Source organism: Danio aesculapii, chromosome 7 (assembly GCF_903798145.1).
Source record: "Danio aesculapii chromosome 7, fDanAes4.1, whole genome shotgun sequence".
NCBI classification, from domain to species: Eukaryota; Metazoa; Chordata; class Actinopteri; order Cypriniformes; family Danionidae; genus Danio; species Danio aesculapii.
Window position 1 is genome coordinate 12,652,709 of NC_079441.1, and position 22,960 is coordinate 12,675,668.

General features: G+C 36.2%; 1 protein-coding gene across 2 annotated transcripts in view; it reads left to right on the plus strand.

Moving 5' to 3' along the window:
- The window catches only part of ntrk3b (neurotrophic tyrosine kinase, receptor, type 3b), a 285,287-nt gene that overhangs the window by 114,727 nt on the left and 147,600 nt on the right, over positions 1 to 22,960 (plus strand). For both annotated transcript variants that reach the window (XM_056461059.1, XM_056461060.1), the window contains exons 5-7: positions 17,422 to 17,576; positions 21,071 to 21,213; positions 21,299 to 21,440. In XM_056461059.1, the coding sequence (XP_056317034.1) occupies positions 17,422 to 17,576; positions 21,071 to 21,213; positions 21,299 to 21,440 (440 nt within the window). The remainder of the gene's footprint in view (positions 1 to 17,421; positions 17,577 to 21,070; positions 21,214 to 21,298; positions 21,441 to 22,960) is intronic.

Here is a 22,960-nt window from a genome sequence, read left to right on the forward strand (position 1 = left end):
TCCAGGCTTGATGCTCGATTGCATTGCTGTGTTCATTAGAAATGTTTTCAGCACTTTACAGTCAACTAATTTGTTTGCGCGCCCCCCTGCTTTCCCCTCAATAGACTCGACTAGCTTCTGTCAAAGCGAAAACATCTCCGGTGATGAAGCAGAAACGCTTTTTACACGTCTGCGAAACAGTCGCTGGTTAATTAAGGCATGGCAGTGAAATGTATTGGTCTTGTCTGCTGGGAGCCTGACCTCATTTTCTTGTTTGTCATGAATATTTGAGCAATCTGCATGTACATGAAGTGATGAGTTTGTTTATTGATTGTGAGAGATGACATGGCGCTGTTGCGTTCGAAATGACAAAACAATTCATATTTTTAAATATTTGACACGTCCTCCCCGTCCTCGTTCTTTGTTGTGGCTGAACGCAACTTGCAGTGGAGCTGACATATGTCCTGCTTAATTTTTTATTACGCACATTTTTTTAGGGGCCTTTCATTTCAGAATGTGTTAGATGATGATTTCGGGACTGTGTCTCTGTGTGTATGTGTGTGTGATGCTGTCTTTTCTTGTTTCTCACTGATGTGGATATTGTGGTTGATGATTTAAACATCACATGTCATTCGTCTAAATGGCTCCTCCAGGAAATTAGTTTTGCCAAAAATCGTATTTGTGATGAATTAGACATGTTTACCAGGTGGGAGGGTTAGAGATCATTTAAGGACTGTTTATGCCGAGTTCAGGCTGCATGATTTTAGCCCAGATTTTGACTCACCGACAGGTTTTGAAAAATCGCAGACAAATGCCTGAAATTACAGGCAAATCGGTGCTCGTTCACATGAGTAACAATCACACAGTGTGAACTATCAAACACACGATCTGAGGCCCCGTTTACACCAATACGTTTTCATTTTAAAACGCTTAAGTTTTGCTATTGTTACGCCATCCATCCACACTCCGCCAGAGTTTTCAAGCGCCGAAAACGGAGCCTTTTGGAAACGCTGGAGAGGCCATTTTCATTTAAAAATGCTGCTGCTCCGTGTCAATATGGATGGGGGGAAATATCAAGTAATATCAAGTATCATTATCAAGTATCAAGTATCAAGTATCAAGTATCAAGTATCAAGTATCAAATATCGAGTAGCCTACACACAGTTCAGTCTTGCATCCTCTCCTTGTAAGTTCAGACTTCGCAAGTTTGGAATAATATGGAAATATGGAAAACAAACTACCGATGACACGTCGGGTAAATCTTCAAAGGGAACAGTGTACTTTATAACCTTATTCACATTATCCTGGCTACGTATCTTAACAATAAAATGAAAACATGATTTAAGGAATTGCATATTTTCATTCTGTTACTAGCAACTTAACAGACAGCAGAAATGCTGAGGCGTCGTGTAGCTACATATTTATATGAGCGTCATCTTCACTGCATATTTATAACAAAACGAAGCCTATAACAGAACTGCCCCTCCTTTAATTTTAATTTAAAATACGAAACATACCCTCTCTTTTGCTGAATATTATTTTTAATAATCAATAATGGCCATTATAAAAGTATAAATGAAGAATTCTGTCCAAATAAAGCTGTTAGTTATATGGAAATTGTATTCACATCACAATATATCGCAGAAATACAAAATATTGCAATTTCAGATTTTTCCAATATCGTGCAGCCCTAGTTGGTGTATTATGGTACAACAACTTTCTAATAATCTGCCAGTACATTTTCTGTTATTTTAGAGACTTTATTACTATATATATATATATATATATATATATATATATATATATATATATATATATATATATATATATATATATATATATATATATACATACATATACATATACACATACATACATATACATATATATATATGTATATACATACATATATATATATATATATATATATATATATATATATATATATATATATATACATATATACATATATATATATATATACATATATGGGGGTGAGGAGAATGAATTCATTTTTTGTGTTTTTTTTATATGCCTGTGTAGTTTTTATTTAATTTAGGTTTGGTTTTTTTAGTCAAGTCATCAAGTTGATAAATACACTGTAAAAATGATTAGTTGACTTTACTCAAAACAAGTGAGTAAACCTCTTGATTTTAAAATGATTAGTCAACTTTGCTCAAAATAAGTGAGTAAAACCATTGCCTTAATTTTTTTAATTAAATGAACTGTAATTACAGAAAATATGTTAAATCAACTTAACCCTTACAAGTTACTACGGGTCTACTCACTTTTTTAATTAAAGTAAATAATCACTTTTTACTTCATTTAACGTTTTTGTATTTTATTGAAATATATGCATATATTGTTTCATTTGAATCTCTAAAACGTGCTTTTATGAGCCAATATCCAAAGATAATCCTGGCTCAACCTTTTGGTGATTTTTGGGCTAATTACAGGTATAAATTTCTAAGGTGTAACCTTTCAAATGTCAGGGTAAAATTATAACACGTAGAACTCAAAAATTAATGACATATTAAAATTAAATCTCTATAGTCTGTAATGGTTCCGGTTATTAAATCGGGTTTTTTTTTGCTTTGAATTATTTTTTAAATAAATAAGAATGACACAAAACTTTTCATTTTCTCCACAGAGAAATAAAGTTGGAGTCAGATTATTAGCCTTCCTGAATTTTTAGCCCCCCTGTATATTTTTCCCTCAATTTCTGTTTAACGCAAAGATTTTTTCAACACATTTCTAAACATAATAGTTTTAATAACTCATTTCTAATAACTGATTTATTTTATCTTTGTTATGATGACAGTAAATAATATTTGACTAGATATTTTTTAAGATACTAATATTCAGCTTAAATTGACATTTAAAGGGTTAATTAGGCAAGTTAAGGTAATCAGGCAAGTCATTGTATGACGATAGTTTGTTCTGTAAACAATCAAACAAATATATTGCTTAAGAGGGCTAATAATATTAACCTTAAAATGGTTTTAAAAAAATAAAAACTGCTTTTATTTTGTGTTAAATATCAGGAGCTGTCAGCGATTCAAATCATGCTGTGTGAACAGAGAGAATTCTGTCCAAATAAAGCTGTTAGTTATATGGAAATTGTATTCACATCACAATATATCGCAGAAATACAAAATATTGCAATTTCAGATTTTTCCAATATCGTGCAGCCCTAGTTTATTACTCTAGCTGAGTACTCTAGCTCTAGCCTTTTATTCTAGCCGAGATAAATAAAACAAATAAGACTTTCTCCAGAAGAAAAAATATTTTAGGAAATACTGTGAAAAATTCCTTGCTCTGTTAAACATCATTTGGGAAATTTTTAAAGAAAAACTAAATTCACAGGAGGGCGAATCATTTAAACTTCAAATGCATATATATATTTTTTACTCTTAATTTATAAACCTTTAAAAAAGAAAGACATATTGTGAGCATATTCTTTGTTTCCTTTGTGCAAACCAGCCTGTCTGCCGTTAGCTTGAACTGTTAGCATAAAGCTATGCAGGATCATACACTGTGTAAGACAGGTGTGTCACGCACAGTTAATGATTGAAAGTTGCACTAAACCAATGACTGTGCACAGAGAGCAATAAAACAACAACATATCCAATAGATAAATAAACGTCACTATATTTTCAGAAGATCATGCACCCATTGGCTAAATTCTCCATCAGTCAAACTAGAAAGTAAGTTACTGGCTAAAAGTGGCTCACACAGATAGCATACGCAGAACTCAAAACACTCGACTGCTTTGTTTAGTAACTTTGACTTTTCATTTAGCTTGTGGTCTCCTTTTTATCTTTAACACTGTAAGCTATTACATCCACTTGATTTTTACTACAAAGACGCCATTTTCAGACATAAGTAACATCATAACCAATGTAAACAACAGGTCTCTGGAAGAAACAGTGACATAAACAAACAAATAACCATCCATAATTCAACACCATTGTGTCGGTGGACTAAATGTGTTTGATTGGTTGTTGTTCTGAGGACTCTTACTCAAAATAAACTCTGATGAACAGCAATGAATGCGCATGTGTGTTGTACTCCATATCTAATAAGCATTTTCTGTACAACTTACACAAATTTAGCAAATACATTCTTTAAAAGATTTCCATTGAAAAACAACTAGCTCCAATGGCTGCTTGAGGGTTGTAGCTTTAGACTGATGTATAGTTTGTCAAGATTGCTCATGTTCGTTTTGATGTAATCTATTCATAAACACTGACATGTACAAAAACAGCACCCCAGTGTATTCACGTCCTGACGATGGCTAATTGATTGTAACAGCACTTAAAACAGTGACCTGAGCTCGAGTAAGTGATAAGACCTTTCAATTTTTCCATGAACTATCCCTTTAAATGTCAGGACAACAGTGTGTGTGATGCATTCATTTATAATTGTTTGAGAGTTCAATCTGAGCATGTAAGATATGGTAATCTTCTTGTTGCCCTGTATTATCTGGGAGAGAAACATTCAGCACTGGCATGACGTGTCATCCAAGTGATTGATCACATGGTTAAACTGTACTTAAGATGAAAATGAAAGGATGCATTGCAATAAATCCAACAAAGTCATTGTCTTCAAGGACACTTGGCAACACAAACATCTCGCTTCATTAGCATACGATCTGAGTGCTTTTCTTGAGTGTTATTTTCTTTTAAAAGGAAATGACATCAACACTGGCTATGGGTTACAGATTATAGCTCATTGTTTACACCTTTTTTTAAATGTACCATATGTACACTTGAAGTCAAAATTATTAGCCCTTACTAGGCCTTAGCTCTTCTTCAAATGTTTCCCAAATGATGTTTAACAGAGCAAGGAATTTTACAAAGTATTTCCTATAATATTTTTTCTTCTGATGGAAGTCTTATTTGTTTTATTTTGGCTAGAATGAAAGCAGTTTTCATTTCACATTAAGTTCAATATTATTAGCCCCCTTAAGCAATATTAGTTTACGATTGTCAACAGAACAAAACATTATTGTACAATAGCCCCTTTTACACCGTGATACCGATACATATCCGGAAAGCTTCCGGAACAACTTTACTGGTAAAATCAAATATGTGCTGTTCACACAGGCAAAGATGCTACAGATTTTATTCCAGAAAGCACCATTCACGCATCCATTACAAAATAATTGTAATTCTGATATCATTAACCAAAAATGAGCTCTAAACAGCCGTGCTTGTAACATGAAGGGGGTCTGTCTTTTTCTTGATGGTTTCACTTTTATTTAAAACTTTAGCATTCATGTTGCTGCTTTCCTCCCAGATATGGACCAAATAATGGATATTGTGAACAGCATCGATGAAAAGATACGGAGGAACACTTTCGCATACAGAGATGTACATTTGAGTTTGTGCTGCCGCTTGTGAGATCATTTTTAAAACGAAAGACTGTCGGGGTGGTGTAGGCTACTCAAATCTGACTCACAGAAGTAACATAGGCTCATTCTGAAAACGTAGCCCTATGTACATTTGTGGAGGTCGCGAAATATGTAGCCAGAGCTACGTATGTTTGCTACGTATGACACTGTTTCTTTTTTTTTACTTACGAGCTGACTGCTTACCTCCATATGGACGTATTATCCGGTATTATCCGGTATAATACCTCCATATTGTCCGGTAGCTCAAAATGTCTTGAGACGCGGAGTTGACCGCTACAACGGAGTTCGAGTCTGGTGAAGAACGGTTCCAGAAAGCAGGTAAGACAAAAGCAGAAGCCAAAAAAATAAAATAAACAAGTAAATAACGGTGAGAATGTGGTAAAATCTGAAAACGTGGTAAAAATCAGGGGGCTTTTCTATTTCTGGATTGCTTTTTAAAACACTGTGGTTGGGTTTAGGGAAGGGGGTGGGCGGGTCAATCGGTGCTTTTTTAATTGGTTGGGGTTAGAGACGGGGGTAGGGTGGGGGGATCGGCTGGTTGATCAGTCAGTAAATCAATCAGTGGACATCGGCCTCTGGTGGATTTACATGAGAACAGCAGGCTCGAAGGGCACTCGTGAAAGAAATTTGAGATCTCAAAATGTGTACACAGCAGCCTCTGGTGGGTTCACAAAAACAAAACTGCAAAAACCCAAGAGGTATGTGTTTTGCTCTCTCCAGAAATGTATATAGGGCTATGTAATCAGAATGAGCCTGGGTTGCACAGGAGCGCTCCTTCACATGCACGTAGGTAAACTCACAGCGGTTTATCATAAGTTCAAGTTCAGTTTATTTATGTAGCACGTTTCCAACTGCCACAAGGCTGCACAAAGTGCTTTACAGAAAAAAAACAAACAGTATGGGCATAATAAACAGTAACAGCAATAGGCACATAATATGAGAGAGCATAAAAAGTGTAACAAAAAAGCGGAAAAAATTTGCCTAATTAAAAGATACTAGCACAGTTGACCACTCTGACAAGATTAAGAACAAGACCGTTTTGACATGTGCAAAAACAGCACCCCAGTGTGTTCACGTCCTGACGATGGCTAATTGATTGTAACAGCACTTAAAACAGTGACCTGAATTTGAGCATACAGCCCAAAATAGAGAGAGTTACAATAGTCTAACCGGGAGGTTAAAAGCGCGTGTATGGCAATTTCTAGAGAATGTAAAGGAAGAGAGGATTTCATTTTGGAAAGGTGGCGGAGTTGGTAGAAACTGTTTCCAAGCACATTTGAGATTTGTTTATCAAAGTTTAAGTCCTGGTCTAATGTTATGCCCAGGTTACGTACCTGTGGTGATCTGAACTCCTCCAAGTTGCCTAATATGCGGCGTTTACAGTCCGATAAATCATTGGGCCCAAATATATAACCTCTGTTTTCTCCTCATTTAAAAATAAAAAATTCTCAGAAAGCCATGCTTTTACCTTCTCCAGTCACAGTGACAGGGAGTTCACAACAGAGGACTCATTTTCCTTTTTGAGTGACAGATAGATTTGTGTATCGTCTGCATAAAGATGAGTGCAGGCCATATTTCCTGAAAATAGAACCTAATGGGAGCATATAGACAGAGAAGAGTGAAGGTGCTAAAATCGAACCTTGGGGAAGACCACACATTAACGGAGACGTAGAGGAGGAAAAGTTACCAATTTTGACAAAAAACTTCCTGTTAGAGATGTATGATTTCAGCAATGTAAGCATTTTATCGATATTTTTTTCCACAGATGGCACTAAGGAACATAGTAATGTTACATGACCAACAAGCTGCAGCTAAATGTGTCTGGAGAAGGATTTAAAGCCATTTATTTTCATAAACAGCTCAGATGTGAATTCGTCTGATTGGTCAGAGTAGACATCCACATCGGCACGTTCTAAACGTGAACGGGCTCTTTCCGGCAATTTCCTTCTGCGTCCATGCAGAGTAGCATTCCGGGAAATAACCGGTACCATTACAACTTCTCTTTCCAGAAAATTTCAAGTAATTTTCTGGAAAAGTCTGTATGCATTAAAGGGGCTATTGGCTTGCCTAATTACCCTAATTATTGCCTAGTTAACCTATTTAAGCCTTTAAATTGTACTTAATTCAGTAAAATATGATGTATTGTCACCATGGCAAAGATAAAAGAAATCAGTTATTAGAAATGAATTATTAAAAATATTATGTTCAAAAAAAGTGTTAAAAACTAAAAGTCTTTCTGTTAAACAGAATTGGGGGGGGGGGGGTATATACAGAAGGCTTATTAAACTGTATATGACTGACAGTTACTTTGACTGTTATAACATTTATGAAATGGTTCAAAGGATGTTTTTACCCTTCATTCAGCAAAACAGTCATTAAAGCCAATTAGATTCAAAAATGCTTCATGCAAAACACAAAATACTTATTCTTTGCACAGATTTTCAATCATGTAAACAATACTGATCAAAGAATGTATTGTTAATGTTTTATTATTTTCTTTGTAAAGTAAGAAAATGCAAAAAATTGCATTAATTTCAGTTGAATATACTTTGTAAACAAACTAATATAACTTAAGAGAACAAATTGCGTGCATTATGGATATGAATGGTGTTGCTTTGGTGCTGTGATAATGGCGTAATCTTCAAAGCTAGATGAGAATCATGGGCATTATTGATTTTCAGACCTAAATCTATCCTAACCATCACTATAATATAATATCAGCCTGAAGGTTTGCTGAAAGAATTGCGAATTTAGACTTTATCCTTTAAATCAGTGGTTCTCGGTGCAATTTTTAGGTAGTGTGTTGGATCTACACTTATTGCTTCTATTATGGTATTAAAATCCTTTTGTTCATCTCCTATTATAAGTTTACACCCATCAAAGATGCAATGTTTACAGTATATACATTACAGCATCAGTTCTTTTCTCATAATGCCTGAAATGGTTGGTTCAAGGATTAGATCTGAATAAGCTGAGAATCCACTTTAATTCCAGTATGTTGAAACGGAATATTGAGTAGGGGCGGGGCTTTCTTTTTGAGCATCATTGCCTCAAAGCAAACAAATATAAGGGGACGTGGTTAAGAATATTGTGGCTGAAGCTTTAAAACTGACATCAACAGAAAAGAACTGCCGATTCAAATGCGGTAGCACATGGTCATATTTGATTGAAGATTACCAAAAGAACTTTTTTTCAGTGCATCAACCTGCACAGATGAATTGTTTACTTTAAGAACAACAATGTGCTTATCAATAAAGATAGATATTGTTTTGGTTGTAAATTTTGATTTCACACAGACCTTAATAGCTGCTTATTCTGCAAAGTTTGCATAATAACGATTGCTTCATATTACATGAATCTTAATCATCAATTAACAAATCTATCAAGTTTATTACAGGTATTAAAGTAGTCAAGTGTGCATCGCTATACATTGTTTTTTTTTTTTTGTATATTATTCTACCAACCATCCATCCATCCATCCATCCATCCATCCATCCATCCATCCATCCTTTGTTCTATCCATCCTTCTTTACATCCATCCACCAATCCTTCATTCCATCAATCCGATCATCCTTTATTCTATCCGTCTATTCATCTTTCATTCCATCCATCCATCCATCCATCCATCCATCCATCCATCCTTTATTCTATCTATCAAACTTTCCATCCATCCATCATTCCATCCATTGTTAAATTATTCATCCATCCTTCATTCCATCCACCCATCCATCCATGCATCCTTCATTCCATCTATCCAACTTACCACCCATCCATCATTCCATCCATCCATTATTAAATTATCCATCTATCCTTCTTTCCATCCACACATCCATCTTTCAGTCCGTCGATCCATCCATCCCTCACTCAGTTCATCCATTCATCCATCCATCCATCCATCCATCCATCCATCCTTCAGTCCATCCATTTATCCATCCATGCATCCTTCATTCCATCCATCCATCCATCCTTCATTCCTTCTATCCAACTTTCCATCCATTATTCAATCCATATATTGTTAAATTATCCATCCATCCATCCTTCAGTCCATCCATCCTTCATTACATCTATCCAACTTTCCACCCATCCATCATTCCATCAATCCATTGTTAAACTATCCATCTATCCTTCATTCCATCCATCCATACATCATTTAGTCCGTCCATCCATCCATCCATCATTCCATCCATCCATCCATCCATCCATGCATCCTTCAGTCCGTTCATCCATCCATCCATCCTTCATTCCATCTATCCAACTTTCCATCCATCTATCTTTCCATACATCTACTGTTCAATTTTCCATCCATCCTTTATTCCATCCATCAATTATTAAATTATCCATCCATACTTTATTCCATCCATCCATTCATCCATCCATCCATCCCATCTTATCCATCCATTGTATATTTTTCTGTTTAAAATGGACTTGTCCTTGCTTGCTGATTTTCAAAGCAAGATCTAGCAACACAAATGAGTAACGATATTTCAGTAACAGCTTACTTGAAAGAACTGTTCATAAGACTTTCATGAAACCTCTATAATTATGACATGACACTAGATGTGCATGTGCATGCATGCTTATGGCAACTCTTATTGAGTCTCATTCGCTAAGTTATATCATTTTAAATGCAAATATGGTATTGTTTGTCATGACTGTCAACTTCACATTGAATGTCATTACTGAGCGAATGACACTTAACGACAGCAGCCATAAGCATGCACACAATCTCATTCACATTCATGACTTGTCATGTTCTGATTAAAAAGGTTTCATGACAGTTTTATGAACACCTCCTTCAAGTAAAGTGTTACCATTATTTCTCACTCTTATATTTATTTACTTATATTTATATTATTATTTATAGTTATGTTCAATTATGAGATGTGCATAGACAGAAATGATTTTAAATACATGCCCAACCAATTGTTGATCAGTCTGGTTAAGTACAAATTCCATGCAGTTTTTGCAAAAAATGGAGTTTTCAATGTTTCATTAGGCCAGATTTAGTGGGATTTCAGACGGAATTGATTGACAGTAACTCCATGTATGGTGTTACAGATATTTCACATTCAAAAACTGCTACAGCAGACCCCTCATGAAAGGTAACATGCAAAAAAAAAAAGTTAACGTCCAGTGTTAAATCTGGATTCTGAAGTGTGGTTTAGATCCCTCTTTCTACTGCTGCATCTCTATGTTTTGTTCTATTCTTCAAATGAAAATGATCCTATTACATTCAGAAGAGTTTGCATCTTGTAGTCTTGCTCAATAGCTTTCAGGTGCACATGCACAAACTAAACCTCATCAGCGTGCATAATGATGTTACGGGCTGTCAATCATCGCTGATGATAGTCAGGCCCCCCGTCGACCACCGCTGAGTTATTCCTGGCAGCGTAAATAATGCCTGAGTTTAAGCTCAAAGCACAAGTAATTACTTAGAGAACAAAACTCGTCTTTTAGTTGATGCTGTTGTTGTTATTCGACTCTCTAGCAACTTCATACTTCATAATTGTATCTTCTGATTACTTTGGCCATTTTAGTTGAAATGTCTTACAGATGCGTTTGTTCTCGTGGGTGACCTGACTTGTGCAGGTTGGCAGAAAGGGATTTGCAAAATAATGAAGGGATCTGAAAACATACAGTGGTGTATTTTCTAACCCGAGCGTGCAGATTAATGGACTAAAGTTTCACGCTGGGATCAAAGCCTGTGGGTAATGATATACAGTTCATCACGTTGTGAGCGCCTCGTCTTTCTTGCCGCTCAGCCGCTGCCACTGTGTTTTTTCTAGGGAATTGTTGTAGTTTTTTCAGTAATCTGCATCAGCTCTTTAAGTGTGGCTTTGTATGATATTGCACATATTTGTGAGCATAATTTATGCACTTCATGAAAGAGATTATTCAGTTAGAAGTTACATTCTTAATGTGTTTATAAAATAGAATATGATCCTTGACATAAAAGCAAGTTTCTATAAGGCACCACACTGCAACAAATTTCTATTTTATTAACAGTTTACCGTAATTTGTGATTCATTTTTTGGTTTTAATTTAGTTATGCTTTTGAATAATGTTGTTGGACTTTTATCTTTCCTATAACAAATGTTGATGTTTAATTATTAAGAAAAAGGTCACTTTTATTGATATTTAATAGTATTAAATTGACATTTTTTTAAGTGGTATATTGTCTGGATTGGTGTGATAAATTCTGGCTCAAAATCCAGGTAATAAAATACCTGTACTATTTTATTATTTTACAGACAAATCAGTCAGTCAATTCATCCATTCCTCTTTCCATCCTTTGTTCCATCCGTCTATCCATCCATCCTTACTTTGTTCCATCCATCCATGCATCCATCTATCCACCTTTCATTCCATACATCCTTCATTTTATCCATCCAACTTTCCATCCACCCAACTTTCCATCAATCCATCATTCCATTCATCAATTCATCCATCCGTCCATCCATCTATCCATCCTTTGTTCCATCCATCCATTCATAATTTCGTCCATCTATTCCTAATTTGTTCCATCCATTGTTCCTTGTATCCATCCTTCATTACATCCATCCTTATTCCATCCATCATTCTATCAATCCATTGCTCCATCCATCTTTCCATTGTTAAATCATTCCATCCATCCATCGTTCCTTCGATCCGTCCATCAATCTTTCATTCATTCCATCCATCCACCTTTTATTTTTTATCCTTTGTTCCATCCATCCATCCATTCCATCCATTCAACTTTCCATCCTCCATCGTTCCATCCATTCATTGTTAAATCGTTCCATCCATACGTCATTCTTCCATCCATTTATCCATCCATATATCCATTCATCCATCCATCCAGCCTTCATTCCATCCATCCATCATTCTATCCATCCATTGCATCTGTCCATCATTTCTTCTATCTATCCATCCTTTATTCCATCAGTCCATCCATCCTTCATTCCATCCATCCAACTTTCCCTCAATCCATCATTTCGTCATTCAATCATTCCATCCATCCATCGTTAAATTGTTCCATCCATCCATGCTTCATTCCATCCATCCATCCATCCATCATCCATCAATCATTCCACCCATGCATTGTTAAAGTTCCTTTCATCTATTATTTTTGCATCCATCCATCCATCCATCCATCCATCCATCCTTCATTCCATCAGTCCCTCTACCTTTTGTTCCATCCATCCATCCATCCATCCATCCATCCATCCATCCATCCATCCTTCATTCCATCCATCCAACTTTCCATCATTCATGGTTTCTTCCATCCAATCATCCTTCATTCCATCCATCCATCCATCCATCCATCCATCCATCCATCATTCCATCATTCATCAATCATTCCATACATGCATTGTTAAAGTTCCTTACATCTATTATTGTCCCATCCATCCATCCATCCATCCATCCAACTATTCTTTATTCTATTAATTCATCCATCCATCCTTCATTCCATCGTCTATCATTACATCATCCATTGATCATTCCACCCATGCATTGTTAAAGTTCCTTCGTTCCTTCGTTCCATTAGTCCCTCTACCTTTTGTTCCATCCATCCATCCATCCTTCATTTCATCCATCCAACTTTCCATCATCCATGGTTTCTTCCATCCAATCATCCTTCATTCCATCCATCCATATTTCATTCCATCATTCATCAATCATTCCATACATACATTGTTAAAGTTCCTTTAATATATCATTGTTCCATCCATCCATCAATCCACCCATCCAACCATTCTTTGTTCTATTAATTCATCCATCCTTCATTCCATCCATCCATCATTACATGTTCCATTGATCAATCCATCCATCCATCCATTGTTAAATTGTTCCATCCATCCATCCATATTTTTCAAAACATTAAAATGGACAGATCAAGCTCAACAATTTGAGGTCAGTAAAATAAAAAAGGTTTTACAAATCTTTTAAAAGTCTTCCTAAACTCTTAAATAACAGGTGTTGTAACGTACAAACAATATGCATGTACCAAACGGACGACGAAATCTGCATTCTGCCCACAATTTAGTTCAGCAAAGCAAGACATCATACATTCAAAGTAAACGAGAAGCCCTAATGCTGACACCCTGTGTGAGTGACCATAACGAAGCCTTGATTCCTGAAATTACGTGACTTTGCATAACATTTGAAGGAGTCCATTGCTAATTTGTTTAATGTATACATGCATATGTATTAATAAGTATCAAAATGCTTTCAGACAATATATTTTGGTTATTTTTCTTTATTTTTTTTTATAAACTTTACAACATCACCACATTTGAGTAACTGAATCTCGAGTGTCACTTCTGGGAATGGGATTTGTGTGCTTTGTGCGCTTGCCAGTTTTACAGCTTTGAAATGTAAATAGCCGTGCTTGTGATGCTGTGCATGTTATGCATCATGTATGTGAGATGCAGTCAACAAAATACTCGTGTGAACAACATGTCATGAAATGGTAAATACAGTGCAGTCAATTAGTAAATGCATTTTATCAAAGACACCCCATGGAGCAGCCTATGGTTATGAGTGTTTCTCAAGGGCACTATAGTGAATGCTTATGGATCTTCCCATGTGGGAAACCTACAGCCTTTTAGTAATCAGACCAGGTCCTTATTTAATACGAGATTGTGTGACAAAACTGCAGTTTCATTAATTTTGCATTCCAATCTGCATGACAATCAGGTGGTGCACATATTAATGTGTGTACTACTCCAGCAATTTGCAACTTGCCCATTGTATGCAGACCCTCCTGCCAACATAAAAACTGAAGTGTACTTTAGACGTAAGCTTGTTTACATCAATAAAATTAATTCAATTAAGTGCACGGACTGCTTTGCAAAATGATTCAATAATTCAATTACACACACAGATGACACCTACTGGTCAAACATGGAAATGTAACACAAAATAAATGTATAAAAACTATTTTTACAAACCCAATGCAAATGTTGTAATGACATTGTGTCTCAATTAACAAAATCACCTAATACTATTAAATCTGAGGCAAATTGTAAATTAAATCATGTAGCTTCTTAATTTTCACAGTGGCTCAAAAATGCATCAAGTTAAGAAAACCAATGCAAACAGAGAAACATGAACAAATTGAGAAACCATCTTTCAACAGTTTGACAACCAGTGTTGGGCAATAACATGGTACTTGTAATGCGTCACTGTAACGGCAATACTGTTGACAGTAACTAATACTACAATGCATTACTTTTTATATATATTAACTCCATTATTGTTACAATATGATGCATTTGTCCGTTACATGGTAAATTATTTAATTTTGGCTGCAGTCTAGCCTACATCTCCTGTTTACATTGGTGACACATTGTGGGATTGGTGGATGCCAACCAACCACTGTAAAGAAGACGCGTCGTGTACGAGGTGCCTGACTGGACACACATATGCTGTCAAAGCAATGAGGATGTTTTCTTAATTTTCTGGTGTCTTTTGTAATTACATGTGTTTTCTTAAATTGCATAACGTTAAGCTCTCTTGGCCACTCTATGAATTAAATTGCAGGGCTCGACAATAAGAACTGCGCGATGGCCCGGGGCCAGCATGTGAGACGCTCGGGACTGTATACAGGATCGTTACTGGCCCAATCGGGTTGAAAGTTTAATTTGGCTGCGACTATTTGTCAATTGCATGCAAATAGGGTGCTTTCACACCTAGACATTTGTTTCAGAACCGGTCTTATTTGCCCAGTTATTTATTTTATTTTTACTTGTGTCTTTTTTATTTCTGTTTATGTAAAGCACTTTATGAAATGTGTATGAAATGTGCTATATAAATAAACTTGCCTTGCCTAGTGCAGTTTGTTTGGCATATGAATTCTGCAATTGCGCTCGAATCCGCACCAAATCAATCAGTCCGAGATCGCCTGAATGAGATGAATGAGTCTCTGCTCAGTTGGAGTAGATCGGTTGTACACTGAAAACCCTAATAAGTTAACTGAACTAAATTAATTGAGTAAACTCGTTGACTCAATTTAATTGAGTAATGGTGTCTGCCAAAACTTGCATATTTCTTCCTGCCAAAACATGCCAGTTTTGTAGACTATACTTAAATTGTTCAGTTCACAAGTTTGGTGTATATTGAGTTGTATATAAACATAATTGAGGAATGAAACTTCATAATGATGATATCCAAAACGTCAAATCTTAGTCAAACAGCATACCAATACATTTTCCAATGTCAAATGTTCAACCTAAAACCAACCAAAAATCAATGTCTGATGATGTTGCAGTTTGACGTTGTGTGGACGTTACCTATATGACATCTATCAGACTATTAGTTGCCAAACCTGAAGAATAAATGTCAATATTTGACGTCAATATGATGTTGGTGTAAGATCGATGTTGGATTTTGGTCACTTTCTAAGAACCTAAAGTCTACCAAATATCAACGTCATTTGACGTCATTATTGGACATCAAAATAACTTTGTCCTTAGACTCTGGCTACACCTTAATTTTTGGTCATCTGACATCACAACCTAAATCTAACCTAATATTAATGTCTTATGATGTTGTGTGCCTGCTGGGCAATTACTAGATGCACTACAGAATGTTACGTTTACACAAACATACACAAATTACATGTAAACGCATCAGCTTTTTACAGCGTAATACTCACTACTCTTTAGTACTTTTGAAAGGGCTACTTTTTACTCATACTTTGAGTAATATTCACAAAAGATACTTTTACTCTACTTGCACTACATTTATAGGTAAGTAATGGTTCTTGAGTATGATTTTTCAGTACTCTTTCCACCACTGGCTTTTATACAGTTTCTATTCTAATTTACAATTACTAAAATACATTGAAATGCAAATCAAAGTATAAATAGCAGAAGTGAACAAATAAATTTTCTCTACCAGCAAATATTAATCCGACACCAAATATAAAAGCAGACACTAACCCGCTATAACGTCATCACCAATTACTAAATCTCTAAAAGACAGACAAAAACATGAGTGAATTTTAACTCTGACATGGATATGAGGGTTATAAATTACTGAAAAAACTGCGGGTGATCGCAAGTGCTCAGATTATGATCACATCTCGTTTTTTTTCTGTTGATATGTAATTTCAAATATTCGTAGCTTGAAACAGACGGAAATATGACTGGATTTTGTTCGATCTTACAGCTATTGTGAGGGCTTTTTAGGGTAAGAGTTGTGCGAGTTATCGCCATTGATCACTGAATGTTTCAGGAATATCAAAAACAAACCAACTTAACCCCGCTCTTTTAGCGCCCCTCACAGAGCTTGATCCACACTGGCATTTCTCCCCTTGGGTTTTAGGTTTTGGAAAGGGAAAAAAACTCCACCACCCTGTCCAAACTTTTAGGATACCGAGTATCAGATATGCACAATCCATATGCACAAGGCTTTGGCTCGTTTTCCTCGCTTGAAAGCTTGACAGACTTCCTAGGCGTAGCTATTGTTGCTAAGCTATGATTTGTGTGTGGCGTTTTTCGAGTGTGGCTTAGCAAAGGGTCAAATAAAAATGTATGAATTGACGTGAGATTTTGTGGAAATTATTTATTAATAAGAATAAAAATGCTTTCAGAGAACAATGCTTTTTTCATATATTTTTATTTAGACATGTACATTTACTAATCTGTAACTGTTTTAGTAACTGAATCTTGAGAGTCGCTTCTGGGAATGGGATTTGTGTGCTTTGTGCACTTGCCAGTTTTGCAGCTTTGAAATGTAAATAGCCGTGCTTGTATGTAATGCATCATGTATGCGCCATGAATATACCGGTGTGCATTGCATGTCATGAAATGGTAAATACAGCCCAGTCAATTAGCAAATGCCTTCTTTTTAAAAAAAAAAACATCCTCATGGAGCAGCCTGTGATTTTGGATCAGACTCAATCTGGTCACTATTTCATAAGATTTCTATGTGAACCCACTGCAAGCAGAATTTCATTGATTTTTTGCATGCTCATCTGCATGAAGATGGCAGTGTTGGGGGATTGCATAATAACCGTTGGCTGTGTGTTGTTGACACAGGAGGCTGGAGGGGGTTGTCTTTGACTGCGGCTGTAAGATTCGATGGATTCAGCTGTGGCGGCTGCGAGGTGAAGCTGGTCTGCACACCCAGCAACTCTACTGCAAAGACGGCGCATCCAAGATTAGCCTGAGATCAATGAGCATTGCACACTGTGGTAAGACATGCATGTTCTGAAATTATGCAGCTGTAGGCCAAGCTCACTTTACATATTGTTATGCGAGGTTAAAATATTTGTATTATGCAATGTTTGTCTCACATTATGATGCAGTATTAGGGAAGGTGGGGGAAGATTAGGTTAATTGTCCTACACTTTTAATGAAGAAAATGGTGCAATGATTTGTCATTGAACCGAATAGAATTATTATTTTTTTAAACATGCGCAGGCGAATGATGACAAAATTTGATTGAAAGGGGTTCAAATTGCGCAATGACAAGAAATAATAGATCGGACCGCAAAACACATTAAAACGAAAGTAACAAGCCCGATTTAAAAATGCAAAGGGTAGAAAGTACAGATATTTGTGTAAAAATAATAAGTTGTCAGCAGTGGCGGATTTAGGCATGGGCAATATGGGCGATCGCCCAGAGCGGCATCTTGCTGGGGGCGGCACAGGGAGACAAAAAAAAGGGTGCAAAAAAAAAAAAAAAAAAAAAATGCCCCAGTATCAATCAACTGTGCCCCAATAAAAGCTTCAAGATACGATTTACTTTATGCAAGTGAATTACTTTAGGGTGGTAATCCCGGAATAAAGACGTTAGGGACCATTTACATTTGGCATCTTTTGCACTCGCAAGTTTGTTACTCTCTATGTGCAACCAAAACAACGCTGGTCAAAACAAACTGACGCATGCACGCAGAAAACCATTCCTGCATGCCTCACACACGATGCTCCTGCTTTCGGTGTGAATCCTGGTTGCTTACATGCATGCCGATAAAATACACACTGCTCATGAGCTGTGAAACCAGAGTAACAGCCTTTTATGTGGAGGTGAGCAAGACTTAATAACATGAATTCTCGGCCATGAGTCGGGTCTAAGACAACAGATAACGCTATAAAACATATATTTTTTGTATTGTATAGAATTGTCATAATTAATATTCATGCAGAAGATTTTGTAAGTGATCTTATAATATCACTCCAGTTGTGTCTTTACATTGTTTTCCAGTTTCATTTAGGATTGATTTCTGTTATTTTTTTAAAATAGTAATTGTATAATAATAACAATTGAATTTTTTAATATTAATATAAATAACGGGGCTGCATGGTGGCACAGTGGGTAGCACGATTGTCTCACTGCAAGAAGGTCGCTGGTTCGAGCCTCGGCTGGGTCAGTTGGCATTTCTGTGTGGAATTTGCATGTTCTCCCCGCGTTCGCATGGGTTTCCTCCGGGTGCTCCAGTTCCCCCACAATTCCAAAGACATGCGGTATAGGTGAATTGGGTGTGCTAAAATTGACTGTAGTGTATGTGTGTGAATGAGTGTTTATGCATGTTTCCCAGTACTGGGTTGCAGCTGGAAGGGCAGGCATCCGCTGCGTAAAACGTATGCTGGATAAGTTGGTGGTTCATTCCGTTGTGGTGACTGAATGAATGAATGATATAAATAAATGAACTGTTTCATATATATATATATACAGTATATATATATATATATATATATATATACAGTATATATATATATATATATATATATATATATATATATATATATATATATATATATATATATATATATACAGTATATATATATATACAGTATATATATATATATATATATATATATATATATATATATATATATGTATATATATATATATATATATATATACAGTATACAGATGTTACTACTTCAATGTGTTCCTTATGGCGCCATTCATACCGCGGCGACAGCGGTACTTGGTGCGCCAGCAGCTTTTGACCGCTGGGTGGCAGTTTAACCACAGATATTCAGCTTTGCCTTTCCACAACACTAAACAGACTTTTCTGTGCGTACCTTATGTGATCAGATGTGTTCAATTAAAATATAATTTTGATTTAGTTTTCTTAGTAATAAACATGATCTTATGCTCGCTCAGCGCGCTTCAAGTTTTGCCGTTGTGTACTGTGTGCTCGAGCGGAAAAGCGTGTTACTTCTGTTTCATTGTTCAGTCAAATGAAAGCACTGCAGGGTTTCTGTTGAGGTGACAGCGGGGTTTGGGTTGTCAATGTGAGTATAGCAAACTTTTAAAGATGGAGGAGAGTACTTGTGGTCGCTGTTTCAAGTTATCCAGAGTTGTATTTATAGATCTTGAATATCACAATATTATTAAAATTACAATTATAACATCGACAGCAACTCGACTCGCGCACACCAGCTGATTCAGTCGTTTTCTAGTGACATACAAAAGAGTGCAGGGCTTCTTTTTTTTTTTGTCAACCATATAAGGCAGCGCGGTGCGCCGCGCGTTTTTGGAACGTAAAGGCCTGCGCTTTGTGATCGGCCACTAAATGTACAACAAATATTTGTTAACTTTGTTGTTTGGATGGTAACACATGCAAACACACGTTTCTACAGACGCATTTTGCCAAAGAAGCAAATTGAAAGAAGGATATTTCTGGTCACAGTTTCACACAGAGTTGACATTAACCAGCGAATCACCTCTGTGCTGTCTGGAGCCGCTTTATACACTTAAAAAGCAGGCTGTTGATGATTTAGGGTGGGCTACAACCAACAAACCCCTTTTTTATTTTATTATTTTTTTAATTACAGTTATTAATAGTTCTTATATAATATCAGCTTTTAAAATAGCCTACAATCTACGAATCAAACAAATCCAAAGATTTTCTTGATTTTGGATTTTGCACCAAATTGAGGCTTTCATTTTATAGCTTATAAAACATGTATGCAATGTCATATATAAGGGCTGTGACGGTCACCGTGATGACAATCACTCTAGAACACACGTTTTCTGTTTTGTTTTCCAAGTAGCCTATACATTTATGAATATAACGTTAACTTAGACGTGATACAGCAAGTTCAAGTTCAGCCATGAACCTCGCTGGAAAACTTATATTACTTATATTACTTATTATATTCGTGGCGAACGAGAAAGGCGAATCAATAATTAGGATGAAGCTATTTGTTGGGCTTGTTTAGAAAAATAAGTGTTAAATGGACAAAAACGTTGAACCTCCAGAGCTGCGGTCATGTCAACCAGCCCATGAAATGTGGAGCCAGCTCGGTGTCATCTACTGATATATATAATAAATTTCAATGTATTTAAAAAATATATTTGAAATTAATATATTTAAAATATATATAAAGTCAACCACATAGTGTGTTTATTCCTTGGGGGATGGGGAGGGGGTGTATTTGGGTTGGTTTTCCCAGAGTGCCATTTAAACTAGAACCGCCACTGGTTGTCAGAAAAATAAATAGTAGAGTAAAGTACTGATACCAGAAAAATCTATTTAAGTACAGAAACAAAGTATTTGTACTGTGTTACTTCCCATCTCTGCTTATATAAATATTGATAAAAAATGTGGATACCAATTCTAATAACTTTCTACTTTTTCCAATTCTAGTACCAACACTAATAACTTGTGACTTTAAAATGACTGAATTACACTGGATAATTCTGTACGTAATCATGTTTGCTGTGATCTAGATCTGCCAGATATCAGTGTTGCTCACAGTAACCTGACGGTGCTGGAGGGAGAAAACGTGACGCTTGGCTGTAACGGCTCGGGTTCTCCTGTACCTGAAGTGGACTGGGCTGTGAAAGGCCTTCACTCCATCAACACACACCAGGTGAACGCCATTCATCCCACATCTCAACCGATTAACCTTATTCGCAGTCGAACCGTGCCATAATGCGTCTTTGTCTGCCCTCCAGTCAAAAGTCTACCTGCCCAACATTCACTCCATCACCCTGACGCTGGTTAACGTGAGCAGAGACGACAATGGATTTGTTCTGACCTGCATCTCGGAGAATGTGGTCGGGATGAACAACGTGTCCCTTCAGCTGGCTGTGCTCTGTGCGTATATTTAGATTGTTTACAGATTTCTCCATATCTCTGAATGTTGCATGTAGTGAAGTGTGTCAAATTATGTGGTTTGAAGAGGAAAGAAATGCTAGTTCTTTTAGCGATCAAGATACCACGGCCCATTTTCCAATCCAGGCTCAGAGAACTGACAAATATGTACCCTGTAGTACATTTTCTTGCCATTTTGTTTTCACAAATCAACTAGAGGGTGCAGTGGACAGTTTTCACAATCTCATATACGTTATAGGGCACATTTTCTCATACATGCTATTTCTCGTAAATCCGCTGTAAACATTTCTGCACGTTAACGTCCTTCTAGTGCACATCTATGAGAGAAGCCGGTCGGCTTGACGTCATGCATAAAATATCAGCTTGATAATGACTGACCCACCCGCTCCTTCCCTAAACCCAACCCATAGTGTTTTCAAAAGCAATCTACAAGAGAAAAGCCATCGTGGCCAGGTGCTTTTACTGTGGCCTCACTTTTTGGGGTTTTGTTTATTTTGGTTTCTGGATCAGTCCTTAGTCAGCTACTAAGCAAACCAGTCACTTCAGAAAACTCGTTCATATGGAGGTAAGCAGGCAGCGGTACCGCACAGTAATAATAGTTTTACACATAAAATGCAGCCCTATGTACCCGTGAACACATACTGTATTTCTCAGTTCTCAGAAATGTACCCCTGGGCACATACTGCCAATGTGTTGCCATTTTGCATTGGTGTTGTCATTTCGCACCAATGTGTTGCCACAGAGCACCTTAAACTGATAGTCCCCGCAATAAAATGACTCCATGCTTTGTTCTTCCTCATGTAGTTTAAACCTTTATGACTTTCTTTCCTCTGTAGGACACAAAGGAAGATATTTTGAAGGAAGAGCTGACACTTATTGACTTCCATACTAAAGAAATGAATTCGAATCAGACTGAATAACTGGTGTTCTAGTCATTTTAGAACATATTTGGGAATCTTTATTCTGAAGCCATATTAGAATTGCACATTTTTAATGTTATTTTTACATTTTTTACACTATTTTTATTATTATTATTATTATTATTGTTGTTGTTGTTGTTGTTAGTAATTTTATTACTTTTGGTCTTTTTCTCATTGCATGTTTTTATTAAAAAAATTTCAAGAGTTTTAGTTAATAATAAATTATAATAATAAATTATGGTATGCCACAATATATTGAATTAATTCCCAGATTAGAGGAAAACTATAATATAGCTACATCAACAAAAGTTTTTTTCTCTCTCATTTTTGTTTTACCATGCTGCAGTAGCTTGTTGCATATTTACGTTAGCATTCAAACCGTATAAACTATTCTTACTCTATTAAAGTCTGCATGAACTGGAAGCTGCTAACGATTTTTTTTCTGTATTGTGATTCCAATCCTAGAGAAACAGAATATTAAATGAGAAAACAGTGGCCATGGCTTGTTTTTTTGTTACTGCGAAATTATTGAATGTAGTAAAGTAGGCATTTCATTCAGAAAGATCGAGAAATGGGTTTGGG